This window comes from Chrysochloris asiatica, unplaced genomic scaffold (genome assembly GCF_000296735.1).
Source record: "Chrysochloris asiatica unplaced genomic scaffold, ChrAsi1.0 scaffold00116, whole genome shotgun sequence".
Lineage (NCBI taxonomy): Eukaryota > Metazoa > Chordata > Mammalia > Afrosoricida > Chrysochloridae > Chrysochloris > Chrysochloris asiatica.
The window spans coordinates 4739276-4761379 of record NW_006408634.1 but is presented as its reverse complement, the minus strand read 5'-3'; the positions used below and the strand labels follow the sequence as shown (position 1 = coordinate 4761379).

The window sequence follows — 22104 nt, the reverse complement described above, 5'->3', positions numbered from 1 at the left end:
ACCCACCCACCACCCACCTCCCCACCTGTTGCAAGGGTGTTTCCTGGGCAGGTCGATGGTAGGGAGGGATGTCGCCCTCACCTGTCAAGCTGTCCTCCAGCCTATGTGACTAGGTGGGAAATCCCCATGTTGGCTTGGGCTGCCTGTCGCTCTTGCAGCCTGAGACCCTCCCACTTCCCTGTCCTCCCTCCCCACCCTGGACTTTCTGGCTCCCTGAAGGGCCAATCGGTGCTTCCATCTGACTGTCAGACAGGTGGCTGAAGTCACCTGTCTGTCTGTCTCAGTGCTTTGTCCTACCCCCCACTACCACTGCCCTGCAGCACCAGCAAGATGTGGGCTTGCTGGTCTACCACTCCCCGGCCTCTCCACTGGCTGTACCTCCCAAAGGCTGTCCTGACCACACTCACACACACACATACACACACACACACACACACACACACACCAGCGTCCGTGACCAGCAATAGCCCCCTAGCTCCAGCTGTCCCGAAGCCGGTGACCAGCTGTACGTGTCCCCCAAGAGTGGACGACTGTTGTCAGGACAGGGCTTCGAAAGGCTGGAGCCCCAGCTCTGATTGTAGGAATACTCCACCTTGGTACACACCACACTGAGTGGGGGACAGAAAGGCATCACCCAGACATCCAGAGCCCAAACGGAGATGCTCCATCACCAGCCCGACTCCTGGAAGCCACTCAATGTACACCCACCCCAAACCACACCACCCAGAGCTTGGTGGGGAAGAGGGCAGACTAGGGGCAAGAGGGCAAAGGGCAGTGACTGTACCTCAGACGGGGGCGTGGACCCCATCCCACATTGTCTTCCATTCCCAGGGTCCGGGGGACAGGGAGGGGAGGGGGAAGAACCTGAGGGAGGGGGGTGGGGGGCCCTGGGGGCCGTGTGTTCCGATTCATGGGGAGTGTTGAGACCACCACACCAATAAACGCCTTTTTCCAAAGTCTCTGCCTGCGGGTATCGATGTCTTTCAAGTATTTGGGTGAGTGGGGGGAAAGTAGTGGGCACCATTCCTTCCCCCTGCTTTCCCCTTGATGCATTTGGTAATGACCACAATTCCAGAGGTGAACCCCCAACTAGCTTACGCCACCAAGCAGAGCCAGTGTGGCTGATGGTTCATACATGGGCATAGGAGAGAGTGGGTGTCAGGGCCCTTGTTCACTGATCATGTAATTCAAGGTTCTGAGGCCCAGATCTCGGTGAGTGAGGATTTGGGAAGACAACATGTGGGGCCTTAGGAGGACAGAATGACTCTGGAATGCAGAATGGGTGGTCCAGAGGAAGTGAAGCCATGATGACATCATTTCAGCTGCTGGATCAAAACTTACCTGATGGCCACTTTCCTTACAAAAGCCCTAACTAGCCCCCTTTTCTGTTTTAGCCATGGTGGTGCAATGGTTAAGTGCTCAGCTGTTAACCAAAAGGTTGTTGGGTTGGACCCACGGGGCAAGGACTTGGCGACCTGTAAAGATTCCAGCCTAGAAACCCTACGGAGCAGTTCTACTGTCACATGGGGTCTCTATGAGCACCTAACAGCAACAAAGGAGCTCTGGTCGTGTAGTGGTTACGAATTGGGCTGCTAACCTCAAGGTCAGCAGTTTGAAACTACCAGCTGTTCTGCAGGAGAAAGATGAGGCTTTCTGCTCCCAAAAAGATTTAGAGCCTCGGAAACCCTGTGCAGGGTCTCTGAGTTAGAACTGACTCCATGGCACATAACCACCAACACCACCAACAACATATTTAAGCCAACTTGGGTTATCTGTCTCTTTGTGGTTAAGCGCCATCGAGTCGGTTCTAACTCATAGCAACTCTGTATAGGGTTTCCAAGGAGTAGTTGGTGGGTTTGAACTGCTAACCTCAGGGTTCCAACTGACCTTGCGGTCCAGTGCATTTTCCTGCGGTGCCACATCTGTCTCTAGGCACTAATGTGTGTGTGAGTTTGTGTATGTGTGAGGGTCTACGCATTCTGCACCTGAACACACTCCTTTCCAAAAAGATGTGGGAAGTCTGTTTCTCAAGGTTCTCATCCACCCCAAATTTTAACCAGAATTCCTTACATTCCTTCCTTCCTGGAGGCAGACACTGCTTGCTTACTGCAACAATATTGTGGCACCAACCATTCCTCCCATAACCCTCTCTACTCCTCAGTTGGGGTCAATAATCCATTGCAGTGGCCATGTAGAATTCAGACACCATGCTAACAGTTAAGGGGTTTATTGGGGAAATTAACAGGTTAAAAAACAGTATCAGTATACAACACAGGATCGGTTGTTCCAGTCAGCTGTTGATAAAATGCCCATGGGACATACCACTCCACCATAAGGTGCAGGCTGAAGGCATTCAGCTCTAGCTCCCCAACTTTAGTGCCTGGCTGCGCCCCACTCTACAAGCAAGCTTCCTGCCCAAAGTCACTCAACTTTACTTGCTCCATGGACTGGGATTGTCCACTGTTCTGTCTCCTGCTCTGGTTCTTGGTTCTGCCCCTCTTCCAGTGTCACTGCTTTCTGTCCCTGGGCCAAGGAGGTTCAATGTGCAGGGATCTTGAAGTCCAAAGGACATTGCTCCCTTCCTGGCTCTTCTCTAATGGTAGTAATATCCCCTCTCCTGCTTCTGAGATGGCTCATTTTAAACCCATGCTTGAGTTCCAAGTTTTTACAATTACAGTGAACTCTGCTAAGACCCACAGCTGAAGCATGCCATCCAATGCGTACCTTCTCCCACTTCTCTTACCCAGACCCAGCAGGGCTAGTAAACTCCATAATTTTAAGTGCCGTCTGTGAGTTCTGCGTGGCCCTTGTAATAAACAACTGGACCCAGCAGAGACGATGGCTGTTGTTATCATTGGTTTTTTGTTGTTGTTTTTTTTTTTAATGGAGAGTGGGGCTGTTGGTCTCGATTCTCCTTCCCCCATCATGAAGTTAGAGGAAAGCAGACACCCCCACACCCTGCCATTTTTACAGATGAAAGGTTCCCAGGTCCTTGATGGAGTTCCTGCGTTATTGAACCTAAAACAATCCACCTCCATCCTTTTTGCCATCACCATGTAACTTCTTTTTTCTTTTAGAAATTGATACTTAGTTTCCATCCACCTTATTTCCGTTTTCTAAGAGCCTGTGGAAGAACAGTTTAAGACGACTCCGTGGTGGCTCTTACCCAACTCAGTGGTCTCAGCAGTAACGGGCCACAGACCTTCAGCTGCAAACTGAGCGCTCCAGTCTTCAGTAAGGGCAGAGGGCTACCCGCACACCTTTAGGCCTGTATGCAACCGGGGACTGAGCAGAGATAAATCCAAGAGCCGAAACAGTCCCTTCACCCTGAAAATCCTCCGCGGTCCCAACCTTTTCAGACAACAGATTGCGCTTCCTTTTCAATCTCTTCTGGATCTCCGTAGAAACAGAGGTCAGACATGACCTCCCACGGGTGCCACGCATGCGCAGAGCTTCCCGGGCCAGCCTCCATCTCACCAGATCCACTGAGTGAGCTCTCTTGTTGTTCCACAAGATGACAATGCCCACGTAGTGCAGAGAATCTGTGTTGCACAGAGCAATGGTGGGCGCGATAACATAAAATGCTTCTGTAAGAGGCTGGCGGTCAGCCTGGGAATCAGTAACTGCTAGGCGCCCAGGCTCCCGGAAGGCTGTCAGCATCTGGTTAGTAAAGGTTCCTAGAGGGAAGCGCCCAGTAATAAGAGTGGCTCCAGTCTCAGCAGCAAACTTCAGTGCAGCTCGCTGGCCGTTATATCCTGGAGGCAATGACATCAGCCGGGTTTCCAGTGGAAACAACGACCCAAGCTGCCAACAGCAGCTTCTCCCAGGTCCTCTTCAGGTTTCTGATGTGGACGCCGTCACTTTTCCTCTTGTAGATGTTTGGAAGTCAAGGTTGGTGCCACTTCAGTGGGTACCTGCTGCAAGGTATTTGAGGACATCCTCCTCCTCCCTCGGCAGGACATCAAAGGCTCCGGACTTTGTGGGAGTTGCCTGTTTAAGTTATGACGGGAACAGTTTAAGAGGCGAGAAGTCCAAATTCAGAGTGCTATGTCTGGAGAAAGGCCCTTGTCTCCTGTCAGCATCCATGCCCAGCATTCCTTGGTGATCTCCATGCGTCCTGGCAACAATCTTCCCCTGGATCTAGAAGCTTCACAGCTCAGGGACCCAGGTCCACAAGACACACTCCACTCCTGGTTCTTCTTTCTTGGTGGCAGTGGTGGTGAAGTGCCGTCGAGTCGGTTCCGACCCATAGCGACCCTGTTTCTTCCACCATGTATCTTCTTGCATGCAGCTAAAAGCACCCTAAATTGACCCACTCTCTAAATTCACAATGAGAAACCCAGCTTTGGGGAGGAGGGAGACATCATGCTTAATCCTTAATCTTTGGGTCAAGCAACCACCCAATGTTTATTGATTACTTGCTGTGTGTCAGGCTCTGTGTTAATGTTGGTGATAATGTTGGAGCCCTGCCTTCCTGTAACTCTCAGGTTAGAGAAGTCAGAGGTATATATGAGGTGTTGGGAGGCTCACGGGCCACCTCGTGATGACCAAGGGAGTAGTTAGGGAAAGGTCTTCTGAGATGGCAATGGTTACCCTTGTTGTTGTTGTTAGGGGCTGTTGAGTCAGCTCCGACTTCTAGTAAACCTATGCCCAACAGAAAGAAACACCATTCAGTTCTGTGCCAGCCTTACAATCATTGTTCCCTTTGAGGCCACGGATGCTGTCACTGTGCCAACCCTTCCCCCATTGGAAGGTCTTCCTCTTTTTTGCTGACCTTCCAAGCATGCTGTCCTTCTCCCGTGACTGGTCCCTTCTGATAATATGTCCATAGTATGAGAGGCAAACTCTCACCATCCTGGTCTCCAAGGAGCAGCTTACTGAACTTCTTCCAGCAGGCTATGGTACTTGGGACATTTTTCTCCAACACCATAACTTAAATGCATCAATTCTTCCATGGCCTTCCTTATTCATTGTCCAACTTTCACATGCATATGAGGGTATGGTCAGGCGCACCTTAGTCCTCAAACTGACATCTTTGCACTTGAACACTTTAAAGAGGTCTTGTGCCGCAGATTTGCCTAATGCAATAATGGTTATTACCCTTAGACTTAAATGAATGCCAAAGGATAAAAAGCAACGCTCTAGGCAGAATGAACTCAAGGGACAAAGGTGCTCCAGAGAGAGTTCAATAACATATTTTGGAAGTAGATCACCAGGAGTTTCTTCCAAGGTGCCTCTGGGTGGACTCAAACTGCCAACGCTGCTTATAGCCACCAAGCATTTTCGCCATTTGAATAACCTGGGAACTCTATCCCCTAGAGTGGTAAGTAGTAAAGAGACTCTCAGAGACTGTTGCAGAAGACTGGGAGCCAGAAGAGATACACATAGAGTCTCCCACCTCCTAGAACTCTTTCCATGACCTTTCTCTTAGCTCAGGCCCAAGATCCTTGGAAAAACTCAGCTCCGAGGCAAAATAAAGGGTTGTATATTCACAGAGCAAAAACATCAAGAGGTCCCATTCTGGATATCTTAGGTCTGAGATGTCAATTGGACACACAAGTGAAGACAACATATAAGGAGTTGTCTTTTGAAGTCTGGAGTTCTGAAGGGGGCTCAAGGTAGGGAATGAAACACTTGAGAGTTATCTGCATGTTAATGTTTAAAGTCGTTAAGTGTGGACAAGATCACATTGAAGAGAGATGCAGGTTGAGAAGAAGTCTGAGAGTCAAGCCCTAGAGGTTGAGAAGAGCAATTCTGTGTGGTGTAAATGGTTCGTACTTGACCAATAACCTAATGACTGGCAATTTGAGGCATCCAGTGAAACCATGGAAGCAAAGTCCTGGCTGATCTGCTTCCGTAAGATTACAGCCAAGAAAACCCTATGGTGTAGTTCGACTCCGCTAACACAGGCGGTCACGAGTCGAAATTGAGCCAACAACAATCAGGACACCCATTGGAGGAGCGGAAGGAGGACGTGTCGGCAGAGGCCACACCACATGGCTGAGAATGTGGTGGTGAGGACTTTCCACAGTATCTGTGGGACACTGGAAGTGTTTAAAGAGAAGACAGACTAGATCGGATCTGTTTTCAGATGAAGACTCTGTGAGCTGAATGAAGCATGACCTAAAGGAAGGAAAAGTGAGTGACGAGAACTTTTCAGAAAATGTGGCCAAGCTTCCTCCCCGTCTCCAAGAAACACAGCAAGTCCAGTCTTTCTTCTTCAGAGCCAGCAAGACCTGCCTGCTTTGAGGCTGTGAAAAACCAGCTGGTTGGGAGTCTCTCTCAGCCCAGAGTCACATTTCTTGGTTACACAAACACACATGGAGTTTTCTGTGGTGACAGAAGGAGACAGGAAGTTCCATCTTGGGGGTCCAAACTTCCATTATGGCACAACAGGAAGACCCTGTTTTGCTGTAGGAAACAGGAAGTCCTGCCCCCCCCCAAACGTTCAGTCAATTGCAGGCCACTGGACCTGCTCACACTTGTGTGGCTGCCCGGACAGTCGGCACACCACCAGGGCTGGGGTCTGCGGCCTGGAAGAGAGAGGAGAAAGGGCCTCTGGAGTCACTCTGGATATGATATGGCTTACCCACCTACCCTTTTCCCACTCCAGCATTCACCATTCAGAAAGACTGGGTTCTCTCCAGTTGGAAGAGGAAAATAAATGGCTGGCAACCGTTGGGAGAGTTGAAACATTCAACAACCCCATTTCTGTAGGGAAAGTGGAAATTCCATCTTACTTTGGAGAGAAAATGAAAATCGTGTTCAATTTTTACAGGGTGGGGAGGGAAGGTCCCAGTCCATCCTCCTTGTAGGGTATGGTGATGGAGGGGAGACGACTAGAATTCATTCTTATTAAAAATATAAAGAGAAGCTGAAGGGGAAGTATTATCTTAAGTTTTATATTTGAAACAAAGTAGGAGGCAGAGACGAAGAAAAGGGGGCAGGAGGATGGGAGGAAGGCCATGAATACGGTTAGATGGATAAATCGATGATAGGTAGGCAGATACATAGAAAGGACGAAGCTTCACCAACTTTGCAAAAATGAAACTGGACAGAGAATTCAGAACATCTCATCTCCCTGACTCGGAGGGGTATCCCCATTCTGCGAGGACCCTGTGGTACTCACACTCACTTGGTACGTCCTATCTGGACTAGGATGCTCCAGGGGGACTTTGAGGGGTAGAGGCCATGGGGTTTCCACTGAGGTCACAGTCTGCATCTTCTTTTCTGGTGGGATGACCACAGGGGTAAAAGTTGGAGGCTGCTTCTTCTTAGGACGCTTTCCTGATGGAAGAGGAAGAGAAACAAGAATATGTGATTGGCTGTTCCAACGTGCCCCTCTCCCTGCCCCCAAGAGGCCCAGCCAATAGCAAGGGAAGCTGGTCTGAGACGTGGAGTCTGATTGGCTAAAATGGAGCTCAAGAGCCCGAAAAGATCATCTATGTCTGTGCTGATTGGCTCATCTGGGTCTCTGCTAGACATCCTCTTAGGGATCTTCCCCCAGAAAGCAGGTCCCTCACTCACCACGGAAGTGGCACAGACAGCAGATACACAGGACCAGAAGCGCTACCAGGAGTGCCAGGCCCAATAGGGAGCCCAGGACAATGCCGGCGATGGCCCCTGGGCCTAGGGTGGGACCTAGAAGAGACAAAGAGAAGAGAGAAAGAGCCAGAGCCAGAGCTGCATCCAAGTTTCCTAAGCCCTCAGGGACCCAGAACGCCAGACCTCCTGCCCCTCCGCGTGCAGGACCCTGGAATCTCCTGCCTGGCTCTCCGCTAGGTACTAGTGGATCCAATTGTAGGCAAAATAAACAAGGTACCTGTTCACTGGGGATTCATTCTAGGCGGGAAGTAAAGTAATTGAGCAAATACATTCACACAATTACAGATTGTGCTAAAAAGGAAAAAAAAATGTACTGTTATAGAAAGAGGTAACGTTTGGAAAGGGTGGTGAGGGAAGGTACTATGGTTTGAACTGTATCCCTTTAAATGTTCTTAAATGCTGTTGAGTTGGTTTCAACTCGTTGTGACCCTGAATAGGGTCTCCAAGGCTCATCTTTCTCCCATGGAGCAGCTGGTAGATTCGAACTACTCATCTTGTGGTTTGCAGTCCGGTTCTTAACCTCACCCCAAAATACTTGTTACAAATTTTAACCGCTACACTTATGGGGGAGCCCTAGTGACACAGTGGAGAAGCACTTGACTGCTAGCCAAAAGATCAGCGGTTCGAACTCACCAGCCCTTCTGAGGGGAAAAGATGTGGCAGTCCGCTTCTGTAAAGATTTACAACCTTGGAAACACTATGGGACAGTTTTACTGTCAGTAAAGGATCACTGCCTTGAGTCAGAACCCACTCAGTGGCAGTGAATTTGGTTGGGCTTGGATGCCTCTGGATGTAATCCTATTGGGGAATAGCGTTTTCTTTATTATGGTAATGAGGCCATGCCAGCATCGGGGATGTCTTAAACTACTCACTTTTGAGCTATAAAAAGAGCAGCTTAGAGACTAGAAGCACATGTGGGGGGAGATCTGGGCCACGTGGAGATCACCAAGGCAGCGAGGACCAGAAACAGGAAGAGACAAGGACCTTCCTTCCCCCAGAGCCAAGACGGAGACCTTTCCCCCAGAGCCAGTACCCTGCATTCCGCTTCTAGCCTCATGAATTGTCAGCAAATAGATTTCTATTTTTTAAAGCCATCCAGTTATGGTCTTTCTGTTACAAGGAAGGAAGGAAGGAAAGAGGGGGGCAAAGAACAAGCCCACTGCCCTGGAGTCGATTCCGATTCATAATGACCCTATGTTGTTGTTATGTGCCATGGAGTCGGTTCCTACCCATAGCTACCCTGTACAGGGTTTCCAAGGCTGTATATCTTTACAGGAGCAGAAAGCCTCATCTTTCTCCTGTGGAACAGCTGAAGTTTTGAACTGCTGACCTTGAGGTTGGCAGCCCAACTCGTAACCACGCTACCAGAGCTCCTTAATGACCCTATAGGATAAAGTAGATAGAGGATCTCCAAGGCTGTAAATTTTTACAGAAGCAGACTGCCTCATCTTTCTCCTGAGAAACGGTTGGTGGGTTTGAACTGCTGACTTAGTGGTTAGCAGTCAACACAGCCCACTGTGCCTCCAGGGTTCCTCTCTCTTACAGCAGCTCTGGATAACTAAACCAGGAGATACATGCACATTAATCATATTTAAAGCCATAACAGAGTCGTGTAAACCATTAAGCCCTCAGCTACTAGCTGAGTTCAAACCCACAGAGTAGCACCTAGGAATACAAGTCTGGCAATCTGCTACCTAAAAGTCATAACCGTGAAAATCCTAGAGAACACAGTTCTATCCTGCACAAGTGGGGTCACCATGAGTTTAAATAGACTGGGCAGCAACTAAGAAAAACTCAAGAATGCGTAAGATCAGATGGAAATGAAACAAACAAACAAATCCCCAAAGCCACAGCTCTCATAGCGACCCTATAGGACAGAATAGACCAGCTCCACAGGGTTTCCAAGGCTGTGAATCTTTCTCCCTAAGAGTGACTGGTGGTTTGAACTGCTCACTCTAGAAATTGAGCTCTTTAAGGCATTACCAGAACTTCTATGGGGCAGGAATACAAACAGGAAAGAGTTTTGAGGCCCGAGCCCTGAGACCTTCCAATATCTAAAGGTTGGGGTGGTGGTGGCCGTGTGCTGTGGAGTCAGTTCTGACTCGTAGCGACCCTGCACAGGGTTTCCAAGGCTGTGAATCTTTAAGGGAGCAGAAAGCCTCATCTTCCGCGGAGCAGCTGGTAGTTTCAAACTTCTGACCTAGCGGGTCACAGCCCTATTCGTAACCACTACGCTACCAGAGCTCCTTAGAGGTTGGGGGGAGAAGGGGAATTCAATGAAAACAGACAGAACGGTTTGCTGGGGAGCAAGAAGGAAGCCAAGATTGAGCCCAAGGCCCCAACTCACCAGCCTGGTAAACCTGGCTCTGTGAGGGGGTCCCTGGCTGACCCCCCAGCGTGGGCAGGATCCGCAAGACCCAAGTCCCAGGGCTCCGAGGGGGGAGGGGCATCACAGCGGAGCGTTCCCGAGGTCCCAGGATGAGCAGGGAGACCCAGTCCTTGTGGACAGTGACTCTTCCAAGGTTAGGCCCCTCTGGCCGCGCCTGGACCTCGAAGCCACTGATCAGCGCCCCACGCTCCACGTCCCAGGTCAGCACGGCCCCATCGCGGGCTCTCTGAAGCCTCCATGAGGAGATTGAGGGTCCTGGGGGAATGAAATTGGGTGGGGTCAGAACTCCTGGGTCCAAGAGAGGAGGGACTGTGGGCCAGGACTCCTGGGTCTAGAAAGGAGGGGACTAGTGGTCCAGACTCCTCTCAGGAAAGAGGGGTTGGGAGTCTGGACTCCTGGGTCTCAAGGAAGAGGGGGCTGGGGACCAGGATTCCTGGGTCCAAGGGAGTAAGGACTGTGGGTCAGGACTCTAGGGTCTGAGGGAGGGAGGGGGCCGGGAGTCAGGCCTCCTGGATCCAGGAAGGAAGGGACTAGGGGTCCAGACTCCTGGGTCTGAAGGAGGAGGGGGCTGGGAGTAAGAACTCCTGGGAACGGGTTCTAAATCAATGGTTCTGAGAAAGAATGGGGCTCACCAATAAGAGTGATCTGGTCACCGCCAGCTCCCAGCACCCCACTGCACAACACTGAGTAATTTCCCAGGTCACGATCCAGGCTGAAGTTGCCAATGAGGAGCCTGCGCCCGTCTTGACTGAGCCGCAGGCGGCCTCCGCCGCCAGGAGCCAAGGGCCGTCCTTCCTTAGCCCAGGATGCTCGTGCGGGTAAGGGGCAGCCAGCGACCTCCAATGCCACTTCTGCCTCCCCGGAGCGCGTCTCTTCCACCTTTGGATGCAGCACAACGTCTCGGGGGGACTCTGTGTGAATGGGAGAAGCTGGTGAACAAGTCAAATCCTCACCCGGGACTTACAGGGACCCTGGTGGCGCAACGGTTAAGTGCTCAGCTGCTAACCAGAAGATTCACGGTTCAAACTCACCAGCCACTCCACAGGAGAAAAAGTCGGCTGGCCAACTGTTTCCATAAAGATTGTTGTTGTTGTTAAGTGCCATCGAGTCGGTTCCGACCCAATTAGCGACCTTGTATAGGGTTTCCGAGGAACCAAGGAACCCTATACAGGGTCTGGTGAGCTTGACCCGACTTGCAGTTCAAACGGCTTTGCAGTCTGGTGCATTAACCCACAGCGCCACACCAGGACTCCATAAACATTACAGCCTGGGAAACCCTAAAACTAACCATAGCCCATTACCATTGAGTGGGTTCCGACACAGATCCTACAGGGATCCTAAATTGGAATCGACTGGCTTGGTTTTCGTAAGAGCCTTCATAAAGTCCCAAAGATTCAAAGGAAAAGTCCCTCCCTTCGCGGGAACAGGAAGAAGGCCCTTTCCCCCTCACCTGCAGTGATGGTGCATGTTCGCGTGGCCACCAGGTGGTGAGCCAGGCAGGTGAGGGTGACTCCACTGAGCTGGGGACGGGCGGGGACAGCTATCAGGAGCTCAGAAGGCATGGGTCCGGCACGGATGCCCTCTGGTAGACCCTGGAACTGCAGAGAAGCGGCAGGGACCCCGCCAGGCCACGAACAGCGGAACTGGAGGCTTCGGTCCCTCGGTCCTCCTTCAACCGAGCACTGTGGGGACCCGGGGGGCAGATCTGCAGAAGGAAGGGGGAGATACGGACAAAGGATGCGGCCCCTCTCACTTACTCCTCCAACCCCATCTCTTGGTATGTTGACTCCACCCCTTCCTCGTCTAAACTGAACCCTCTACATGTTAGCCCCGCCCCATCCTCTTGGCTGAACCCACCTTCTCTGACCAGTAACTCCACCCCTAAGGGGGCAGCCCCCATTCCCACTGACTGCCCCTAGGAAAGAGGTGCCAAAGCACTGTGGGTCTTCGCACACCCGATTCTGCTTTCCAAAGATAGCCCCGCCCCTTCCTTTCAAGCTCCACCCCTTTTACCAGGTAACGTCGCCCCCTCCTGGATTCCGCCACAAGTAACCTTTCCTTGCTGACCTCTCGCTGTCTCCCAGGTATAAACACCCTTGTTGCCACACCCCCTTTCTAGATGACCCCGCCCCATCTCTAGTGTCTCCGCCCCCTTCCCCAGATAAATTCTTTGTCCCTTCCCATTCTGACAGTCACTCATTGTCATTCAACTTTGCTGTCTACTTTGCTGACATCGTTATTTGCTCAGGAATTTCCTCCCATTCAGTGCTAGCCCCACCCCCTCTTCAGGTAATCTTGATGATTTCACCTCTTCTCCTGGGCACACATCCGCTTCAGAGAACCTCCACCTCAGCCCACCCCTCCTTCGGCTATGCCAGACCCTTCCTGATGGCCCCGCCTCTCTCCTGAGCACCCGCCTCCTCACTAGGTATCCCCGCCTCCTGGAGAGCCCCTCCCCTCCCTGGTTATCCACATCTCCTTTGTCCCATCGTGCACCTAGGTCCCTAGTTTCTCCTGGGCATCCCGCCCCTTCTGGGAATCGCCACCTGTCTGTCCTCACTGACCCCGTCCCTCCCTCTGGCATCTCCGCCCTTCCTTGTCGTCTCTGCCTACTCGTGGTCCATCTCCTCCTCCTTTCTGGTCCCAACTCTCTCGGTCACTCTTCCCTCTGGCTTCGTCCTATCTCACTCCTCTCTCCCGGAATCCCTGCACGCTTCCTGGCCCCACCCTCTTCCAGATGTTCCCCACCAGCGCTCTCCTGGCCACCCTCCCACCGTGTCCCTCCCCTCCCCAGGTATTCCCTCACCCTTGATGACCCGGTTTTCCTTGCTGGCCCTGCTCTTTTCGGTGGCTCCTAGTCAGATTTCTAATCCACCTGGTTAACCTGGCCATGCAGTGGATAAAGCACTCAGCTGCTAACCCAAAGGTCAGCGGCCGCTCCACAGGGAAAAGTCTGTTTCCCTGAAGATTATAAGGGTTGTTGTTGTTGTTGTGATGTGCCGTAGAGTCGGTTCCGACTCATAGCGACCCTGTACAGGGTTTCCGAGGCTGTAAATATTTACGGGAGCAGAAAGCGACTCCACAGCAGTGAGTTTGGGTTTCGTTAGCTCCGCTCTTCTCTACTGGACCTGCTTTCTCCTCCAGGCACCCTTCCCTTCAGCTTTGTCTTACCCCATCCCAGGTACCCCGGCCCCTTGCTGGCTCCTCCCCCTGCCCGTTAGCTCCGCCCCTGATGATTTTCTCCACACTAGTCCCACCCTCTTGCCCAAGTACACACTCCTCTGACTCGGTCCCGCCCTGGCCGCACTAACCTGCCACGGTGAGGTTGAACAGTGAGCGGCGGCGGTGGCCGGTGCGCGGGTTCGCGGCCAGGCAGGCATAGGCACCTGCGTGGCCTGGCCCGACCGCAGGCAGCAGGAGGCGCGGACCGGCGGGCACAGCAACCTCGGAGGGGTCGGCCAGGCTCCAGGTTATGTTTGCAGGCGGCCGCGAGGCGGCGCTGCAGCGCAGGGTGACGTTGCTGCCCGCGGTGACAAAAAGAGCCGGAGCGATGTCGCGGTCGGAGGACACCTTGATGACTGGCCGGTCCGGACCGTCTGCGTGGAGAAGAGGGCGGATTCACAAGTCGCTGGAGACGAATCCCTCAGTCTTCTGGTCCCCAGCTTGAAGTGAGACGTAGCCCCACTCACAGAAGACACTGACGTCCACCGCTGCCTCAGTGTGGCCGAAAGGGCTGCGAACGCTGCAGGTGTACCGGGCATGGTCGCTGCGCACCGGACGCCCAATGACCAACTGGTCACCCTCCACGCGAATCCGGGGCGGTTCCCCTCCTTCAGTGTCCGCCAACTCCAGAGAGCGTCCGTCCCGGCTCCAGCTCAGCGTCCCTTGCCCTGGTCTCCACCCAACACAGCGCAGCTGAAGCTCCGCTGCCCCCTCCTCTGTCTCCGGGGCCTGGGGCTGCACCGCCAGCTTGTGCAAGGGCTCTGGGAGAAGGACAACTGAGGACCTGACTGGGAAGCTGGCCCCCCAGAACTTACCTGTCACAAACCCATGAGTTTGCACCCTCCAGACTCCTCCCCTAGGCATCAGGAATCTTGACGTCCCTTGGCCAAACCCAAGGTCCCTCAGGCGCCCATGTCTTGCCCATTAGCCCCTTTAAGCCCTTCCTTGGGAAACTTAAGGAGTCCTGGTGGTGCAGTGGTTAAAGTACTTGGTTGACCAAGTGTTCTTTGTCACCAAAGTTCCTACTTTGACAACGTAGGAATTTTGGTGAGTAGCCACCAGGGTCCTCAAGTTTGAGAGCAGCTATCTAAGGTGCCACTATTGGTCTCCCCATGTCTGGAGCAAAGAAGAGGGAAGAAAATCAGACGCAACTAAATAATCAGTCCAAAGAACTAGTGGACGGCGTAAACTTCAGCCCCCATTATCCTGAGAGTTGAGGACTTGAATGGTGCCCAGAGACCTGACCATCTCTGACTGAAATTATAAAAAGATGGTCCTGGGCAGAGTGGGAGAAAAAGGTAGAATAAAACTTAAAAAAAAAAAAAAAAAATTATGGGTCTGATGGGGACTAGTGGAGCCCTTCAGATTGTGTGGCCCTTAAACATTCCTCAAAGCTAGAATTGAGCCCACTCCCCTGGTGTATCATCTGTTGGCCAAAGGCCTGACTTATAATATGACCCATAAGGAGGACCGCATGCCTCAATCAACCATAGGAGACAAAAGGGGTAGCACCTGCCCCCTAACAAAGTTCAGAAGGCAAGAAAGAATTCATGTCAGAAACCGTAGGTTCTGACTCCAAGGCACATAACTACCACCACCACCAAACACAAGAGAGGAAGTGAGAAGCGTGTTGCTACCCTTAGAATGACAAATCAGGAATGTCACGAAACAAAATGTGTACAAATGATTGAATGGGAAATGAAGGTGCTCTGTAAACTCATATTCAAACCACAACAAAATGTTTAAAAGAAGAAGAAAAGTGCTTAGCTGCAAACTGAATGGTCTATGGTTCAAACCTACCAGCTGTTCCATGGGGAAAAAGCTGCAGTGTGCTCCGGTAAAAATAGCGTAGTGGTTACGAATCGGGCTGTGAACAGCAAGGTCAGCAGTTCGAAACTACCAGCTGATCCGCCGGAGAAAGATGAGGCTTTCTGCTCCCGTAAAGATTTACAGCCTCGGAAACCCTGTACAGGGTCGGTATGAATCAGAACCGACTCCTAGGCACACAACAACAACATGGAACCCTTGTGAGGCGGTTCTATGCTTTTCTACAGGATTCTCTTACAAAGGGTATTTATTTTAAATGCATGATGGAGAGCACCGGTGGCTCTGGTGGTTAAGTGCTCAGCTGCTAACTCAAAAGTCACCAGTTCAAATCCACCAGCTGATCCACAGAGGGAAAACGTGGCAGTCTGCTCCCGGGAAGATTTACAATCCAGGAAACCCTATGCGGGGCAGCTATTGTCTCCTACAGGGTCGATATGAATCAAAATACACTTGGTGGCAATGGGTTGAGTTTCGGGGACTTTATGCAAACAAGTCCTTAGAAAAAACGCTGTGGATTCACCCAAGGTCTCCCAGCCCCCCACTTACCATACACGTCTACCGTGAACTCCCGAATCTGCCGGGAGACACCCGCCCGGATGACCTCTGCTGTGTAGACCCCAGCGTCTCCCAGCTGGGCAAAGGCGACTTCCAGACCCCCTCCGGCCTGCTGGAATCGTAGGCGGTCTCGATGAGGAGGGTCCAGGCTGATGAGTGGGGCCCCTGGCCCCAGGCCCCCGGCTGCTAGCACGGTAGAGCCCCGACGCCAGACCACCAGTGTGGCAGGCGGGCCGGGGTCAGGGACAGCAACCAGGGGGAGTCTAATGGTAGTACCCACCAGCACCGCTAGGGGTCCCCCCACCTGCTGAGGGAAGCTTGAGGCTTGATGGGCTTGGACAGAAATTCCAGACTGCGGGCTCTGAGCAGAGACTCTAACGTCATCAGGTAAGACTTTTGAACCGACTTTAATATCCGGGACTTGAATCGCAACATTGGAAGCTGGCGTCTTAACGGGGAAGGAGGGCTCGGGATCTTTGGCAGGACCTTGGGACTCAGTTTCAGACTCAAAGGTTTCAGAGAAAGTGGGATCCAAATGTGGGTCCTCAGCACCAGAAACATTGACCCAGAGGGACCCAGACAGGTCGTTGGAATTCAGGGCCTCCGTCAACCATTTGGAACCAGGGATATCAGCAAAGGAGTTGGGACCTGGAGAGCCATCTGGAAGTGTCAAGCTGCTGCCTTTGCTGGAAGGAACTTTCCAATCCAGGCCCCCGGAAGAACTTTGTGAGGCAGAGGAGAAATTGGTTCGCTGAGGTCTGGAGGAAGAGGTCTTGAAGGCCAGGACCCAGGCTCTGGATACTGCCGAGGATAGGAGGGGGCATATTGTAGGAGGTTACTGGGAAAGGGGGCTTGTGAGGAAGGGGTAGGCAGGGAACTTACCTAAGAGCAGGAACAGCAACAGAGCCCTTGAGAGGTCCATAGTACTGGCCATACCCACAGGGACACTGGCAAGAGACCCAAGGCCTATGCCCGTCCTTTCCGGGCAGGACAAGTCCAACAGGACTGGTAGCTTCCTGGGCGGGTAAGGGAGCCAGACCCAGTGGGAGGTGCCAGTCTCCCCAACCCCATCCCTACCCCACCCCACATGCCCTTCATCAGCTGGCCCCATGGTGGGGGTGGGGGAGCCCAGCTTGACTCTTGGGAGAAGGAGGGTGAGAACTGAACACTGTCATAGTTGGGTGCCCAGTAGAGGGGCCCCAGATGACAGAGTAGAACTGCCCCATAGGTTTTCTTGGTGACCTTTCTCTTGCTAGAAGAAAGAACACATCTCTCTTGGAAGAAGTACAACAGCCCGATGGTCAGACTTTGTCATACTTCAGACATGTGATCAGGAGGGACCAGTCCCTGGAGAAGGACATCGTGTTTGGTAAAGTGGAGGGTCAGCGAAAAAGAGGAAGATCCCCAATGAGAGGGACTGGCACAGTGGCAGCAGCGATGGGCTCAGACATGGAATGATAGTGAGGTTGGTGTAGGACCAGGCAGAGGGCCCCTGTGAGTAGGCACAGACTGGATAGCACCTAACAGCATGCTTTATGGGAGCAGATTACTAGGTCTTTTTCCTGTGGTGCCATTGGATGGGTTTGAACCACCAACTCTTTAGTAGCTGAGCACTTAACCATTGTGCCACCAGAGATTCTTGAGAACTGAGTTGTTGTTGTTGTTAAGTGCCGTCGAGTCGGTTCCGACCCATAGCGACCCCGTACAGGGTTTCCGAGGCTGTAAATCTTTACGGGAGCAGAAAGCCTCATCTTTCTCCCATGGAGCAGCTGGTAGTTTCGAACTGCTGACCTTGAGGTTCGCAACCTGATTCGTAACCACTACGCTACCAGAGCTCCTTTGAGAACTGAGTACCAGTTGTAAATAAAGTAGAGTGGACTTAAGCCAGGAAGACTTCCTGGAGGAGGAGGTGCAGTTTCAGAGAACCCCACGTTTGCTGGTCTCAACTCAGGCTGCCTCCTCATCAGCCTCCTACCCTGTGCCCCCAGTATCCGCCTCCACGGCAGCCTATGATACTGAAGTCTGACCTTATTCGTCTGTACCTCCAAACTCACCCGTGGCTCCCTGTCACGCTCAGGATTCAAGTCCCAAGTCTCAAGTCACCATCTTCAGGTCAGACAGCCTTCCTCCAACCCAGGGCTGCATCCCCATGTCCTCCTAGGCCCCTCACAAGCACCTCCCCATCCCCCTGAGCTCAGCACCGTCCAGGACGGTCCCCCAGCCTTCTCAGCAGTCACCGGGCCAGGTATCCTCAATCCTGTCCTCCTCACTCCCCATCCTTTGTCCCTCCTGCTCCCCAAATCTCTTCTTTCTGTGCTCATTGCTCAGGTCTTCTCCCCCTTGACCCTCCCCCAGCTTCCTTTCTGACCCCTAGTCCTTCTAGTTCCCCATGTGGGCCAGAGAGTCTTTCTACACACACACTTGGGTTTCTGCTCCTCCTTTGTTCACATACCTCCCATGGCTCCCCATTGCCCTCAGGAGAGAGCCCAAATTCCTCAGCAGAATGTCTAAACCCTGCCTGCCCTAGACCCACCCACTCCATTCACTCTTTGAACCACTTGCCCCTTTGGTCACCTCCCACTCTTTGCGTGGTCTTGTTTCCTCTGCCTGCCATGCTCTCTCTCACTCCCTGCCCTCCTCCAGCCTAGCTAACCACAACTTGTCCTTCGGGTCTCACCCTATTAAGAACAATAATAGTAATTACTGGTTATTAAGCACTAGGAACCGTGCTAAATGCTTCCCGTGTGCATCTGGTGGAACCCTCAGGAACGCCCCTGTGAGCTGGATGTTGTTTTTGAAAACCATTTGACAGATCAGGGATCTGTTTCTGGGAGAGGTCACGGGACCTGTTGGGGGTTACACAGCCAGAGAGGAAGGACATGGACCCGACACAGGATGCTTGGACTGCTACTCATTCTAAAAGCTTTCTCTACCACCCAACTCTGGGCTTAGAGTCTCTAAACTGACCCCAGACAAGTGCTCACTATGCTTAAAAAATAATGCTAAGATGTGGTTGTTATTATGTGTCGTGGAGTCAGTTCCGACTCATAGCAACCCTGTACAGGGTTTCCGAGGCTGTAAATCTTTATGGGAGCAGAAAGCCTCATCTTTCTCCCGCGGAACAGCTGGTAGTTTCGAACTGTTAACCTTGAGATTAGGAGCGTGATTCGCAACCACTACGCTACCAGAGCTCCTTAATGAACGTATAGTACTTTTAAATACATAAAGGAGACCTGGTGGTGCCATGGTTAAGTAGTTGGCTGCTAACAGAAAGGTCAGTGGTTCAAAGGTCAACCACTGTAGAAACAAACATGAGGCTGTGTGCTTCCGTAAAGATTTACAGCCTCCGAAGCTCTCTGGGGCTGTTTCTACCCTGTCCTATCGGGTCGTTGTAAGTTGGGATTGATTCGCGATTCACCGGCAATGGGTTTCCTATTGGCATCTCAAATTGAAACTAGCAACTGGGAAGTAGACAGGAAGTCTAGGGAGTCACGAGACTGTCACTGAGGAAGGCACAGCTCAGAACAGGAAGGTGAAAATGATTGAATAACGTGATCAATATCACGGACCTGCACACGGACAAACTGTTCAGAACAGGAAGGTGAAAATGATTGAATAACGTGATCAATATCACGGACCTGCACACGGACAAACTGTTCAGTTGGTGTGTGGTTTGCCCTAGGAAGCCAGTCTACTGCCCTATAGGGTTGCTGTGAGTCAGAATTAATTTGACAGCAGTGGATGGGTGGGTTGTTTCACTGCAACAGATAACTAAAACAGTTATTACTAACTTCATCCTAGGCTGAGGGTGGTAGTCACTTGTTGAAGGTCCTTACAAAGCCAGAGCCTGGCAAACCTGGAATTTGAACCCAGGACCTGGGGACCTCAGAACCCATTCCTTTAACCACTACACCGTTCTGTTCCTATCCTTAGCTGGCAGATACAGCACTCACATCCTAACCCTGGTATTTGTGAATGTGACTTTTCAAAATGGTGTGGCAGAGGTGTTTGGCCTCTTCTTGGTGTGGTGCTGTGGGTTAATGTGCCAGACTGCAAAGCCGTTTGAACTGCAAGGTCAGTGGTTCAAGCTTACCAGCCGCTCCTTAGAAACTCTATACAGGGTTGCTATGGGTCAGGACCGAGTCGACAAGCACTTAACAATAACTTCAGGAGGGAGAGAGAGACCACCGGTAGCAACAGCAACCCAAGGCTGATTCCTTTGAGGTGGTCATACACCTCTTCTCCAACGTTGGCACCCATTCCAGCAGCAGCCCGCCTCCCTCTCACGGCCCTCTCTCTACTCCTCTGCTCTGCTGGAATAGCCACACAGAACTCACACACAATCCTCACAATTACAGAGTTCATAAGGGAGTTTAACAAGCTCTAATTCATGATTAGCAAAGACACAGCATATGTTCTTCCATCCAGACAGCTTCTCAGACATGCCCACAGGCAGGCATCTTACTCTCTCTTTGCCAAATGGCCTCATCTCTGCCTTCCTTGGGCCAGTGTTACAAAGCTCTATAGCTCTGCCAGTTAAGTGCCCACGGGCACCTGTTTGCTGAAAAGCCTCCTCCCCAAAGATGCTCAGCTTTCTAAGCCCATGTGTCAGCATGCCCACTGGAACCACCTGGCTCCATGGGCTAGAACGCCCACTGTGCCATCCTGTACTGGTCTTCTGCTGCCATTTCTCCATGTCCAGTGTGGACACTTACAGCTCAGCCTCAAGTCTACAAGGTTCCCAGCACAGGAACCCTGCTTCCAAAGGACACAGGCAGCTCCTGTCTCTTCTTGGTCCTAGTGAAGCTGGCAAAACGGACCAATCCCCTCATTGAGGTCCCATACACCTTATTTGCATAATCCCACCCCTATAAATAAGGAGCTCTGGCAGCGTAGTGGTTACGAATCAGGCTGCAAATCTCAGGGTCAGCAGTTCGAAACTACCAGCTGTTCCGTGGGAGAAAGATGAGGCTTTCTGCTCCCATAAAGATTTACAGCCTCAGAAACCCTGTACAGGGTTGCCATGAGTTGGAACAGACTCCACAGCACATAACAACAACCCCTGTTAAAGGTGCCTTCCACTTTATTTGCATCCTTAGCAAGCTGTCCAATACCCTTGGTGGGTCACAAGAACCTTATCTGCATAACTGTATCCAATCATTTGGTAGGAGTTACAAGATCATGACGAAAAAGACTAGTGAGTGAAACACACCTTAGAATAATCAACCATGTGACATCTAAAGGGCATCATTCACCCAAGGGCAAAGTCCAGAAGGGTTAGGAAAGGAAGAATGGAGACAGAAAACACAGGCAGGAAGTGGAATATGTGATGTTCCATTGAGGTGACATCAGTGATGTGAAACAGAATGTGTATGAACTGTTGAATGGAAAACTGAATGCTCTGTAAATCTTCATCCAATTCAGAATAAACAGTTTAAGAAACATGTGATCCACATTTGCAGCTACCAGAAGCTGGAAAAATCCTCCCTTAGAGCCTTGGGAGAGGGCACAGCCCAGCAAACACCCTGATTCCAGGCTTTCAGCCTCCGGAACACTAGAAGGGAACATTTCTTTTGTTTTAAAACACCCCACTTGTGACACTGTTAGGGCACCCACTGGAAACAAACACATTGCCAGATGTGCTTTTCTGAGTTGTTCCTCCCTCATTCAGCCTCACTGCCCACTAAGGTTCCTATCTGGGGTCCATTTGATCCTATATGGACACATCTTTAAAAGAACACAATGCTCAAGGCAGAGACATCCTTTACTTGCTAAGCTACACTGTTGTCTAGTTTTAAGAAGACTTCAAGAGATATTTTTGGTTTAAAGACGATCTCAGGGCTCCCAAAAATCTGGATTCCAAGAGAATTGGAAATTCTACATTCCCCCCTTGTGATCAGAATTTTTATATGGAATCTTTGATCACAATGCTCAGTCATGGTAGCTGAGCACCATCCAGCCCTTTTGGTCTTGTGGCAAAGTAGGTAGTTGTTCAAAGAGGCATGCAGCCACACATTCCATCTCAGAATTCCTGACTGTCCTTCCTCTGTTGCTCCTCAGGTTTGCTCCCCAGAACCGAAGCTCCCATCCTCACTCTCTGTTGAGACCTGACACGTGAGGACCTCAGCAAACACTTTGTGGAGAAAAGCCCTCTACCTCAGCCCCATCGGTCTTTAATTAAAGACTCGGCTTAAGTGGGAAGAACCAGATGCAACGTGAGAGAATGGTGATACACTATCAAAAATGTAACTGATGTCACTAACAATTTGTGTAGGAGCTGTCAAATGGAAACCTAATTTGTGGCAGAAACTTTCATAGAAAACGCAGTAAGATTTTATTAAAAATATATAAGACCCAGCTTAGATGTCCTTCTTTGAGAAGTCTATTTTGACCCCACAGGCTAAGCCATGTGTCCCAACTAGATTTTCCCAAGTGTCCAATGCCGTCTCCATGACATTTACCATCTGCAATATGGCCACCTTGGCCCATGTCTGTTTCCTCTTCAA

The 22104-nt window shown here is 51.3% G+C and overlaps 1 protein-coding gene and 1 pseudogene across 1 annotated transcript; both read right to left on the bottom strand.

Annotated features, from left to right (window-relative positions):
• Positions 1-3231: 3231 nt before the first annotated feature.
• LOC102815363 lies at positions 3232-4697 on the bottom strand (annotated as a pseudogene).
• Positions 4698-6476: 1779 nt separating this feature from the next.
• VSIG10L (V-set and immunoglobulin domain containing 10 like) lies at positions 6477-16532 on the bottom strand. Its single transcript, XM_006868361.1, has 10 exons — positions 16481-16532; positions 15590-16399; positions 13684-13977; positions 13306-13590; positions 11445-11699; positions 10627-10905; positions 9953-10249; positions 7528-7641; positions 7136-7287; positions 6477-6533 (listed from the first exon to the last, which is right to left on the bottom strand). The coding sequence occupies exons 1-10, from the start codon at positions 16530-16532 to the stop codon at positions 6477-6479; spliced, it is 2595 nt and encodes an 864-aa protein (XP_006868423.1).
• Positions 16533-22104: the final 5572 nt, after the last annotated feature.

What these genes read in the sequence shown, in the direction of transcription:
- VSIG10L (XM_006868361.1), bottom strand. Translation starts at nt 16,532, where the DNA reads ATGGCCAGTACTATGGACCTCTCAAGGGCTCTGTTGCTGTTCCTGCTC. An exon ending in GAGCCAGGTTTACCAGGCTG is followed by an intron (nt 7,642 to 9,952) that starts GTGAGTTGGGGC and finishes TGTCTCTTCTAG; the next exon opens with GTCCCACCCTAGGCCCAGGG. An exon ending in CTGTCTGTGCCACTTCCGTG is followed by an intron (nt 7,288 to 7,527) that starts GTGAGTGAGGGA and finishes CTCTTCCATCAG; the next exon opens with GAAAGCGTCCTAAGAAGAAG.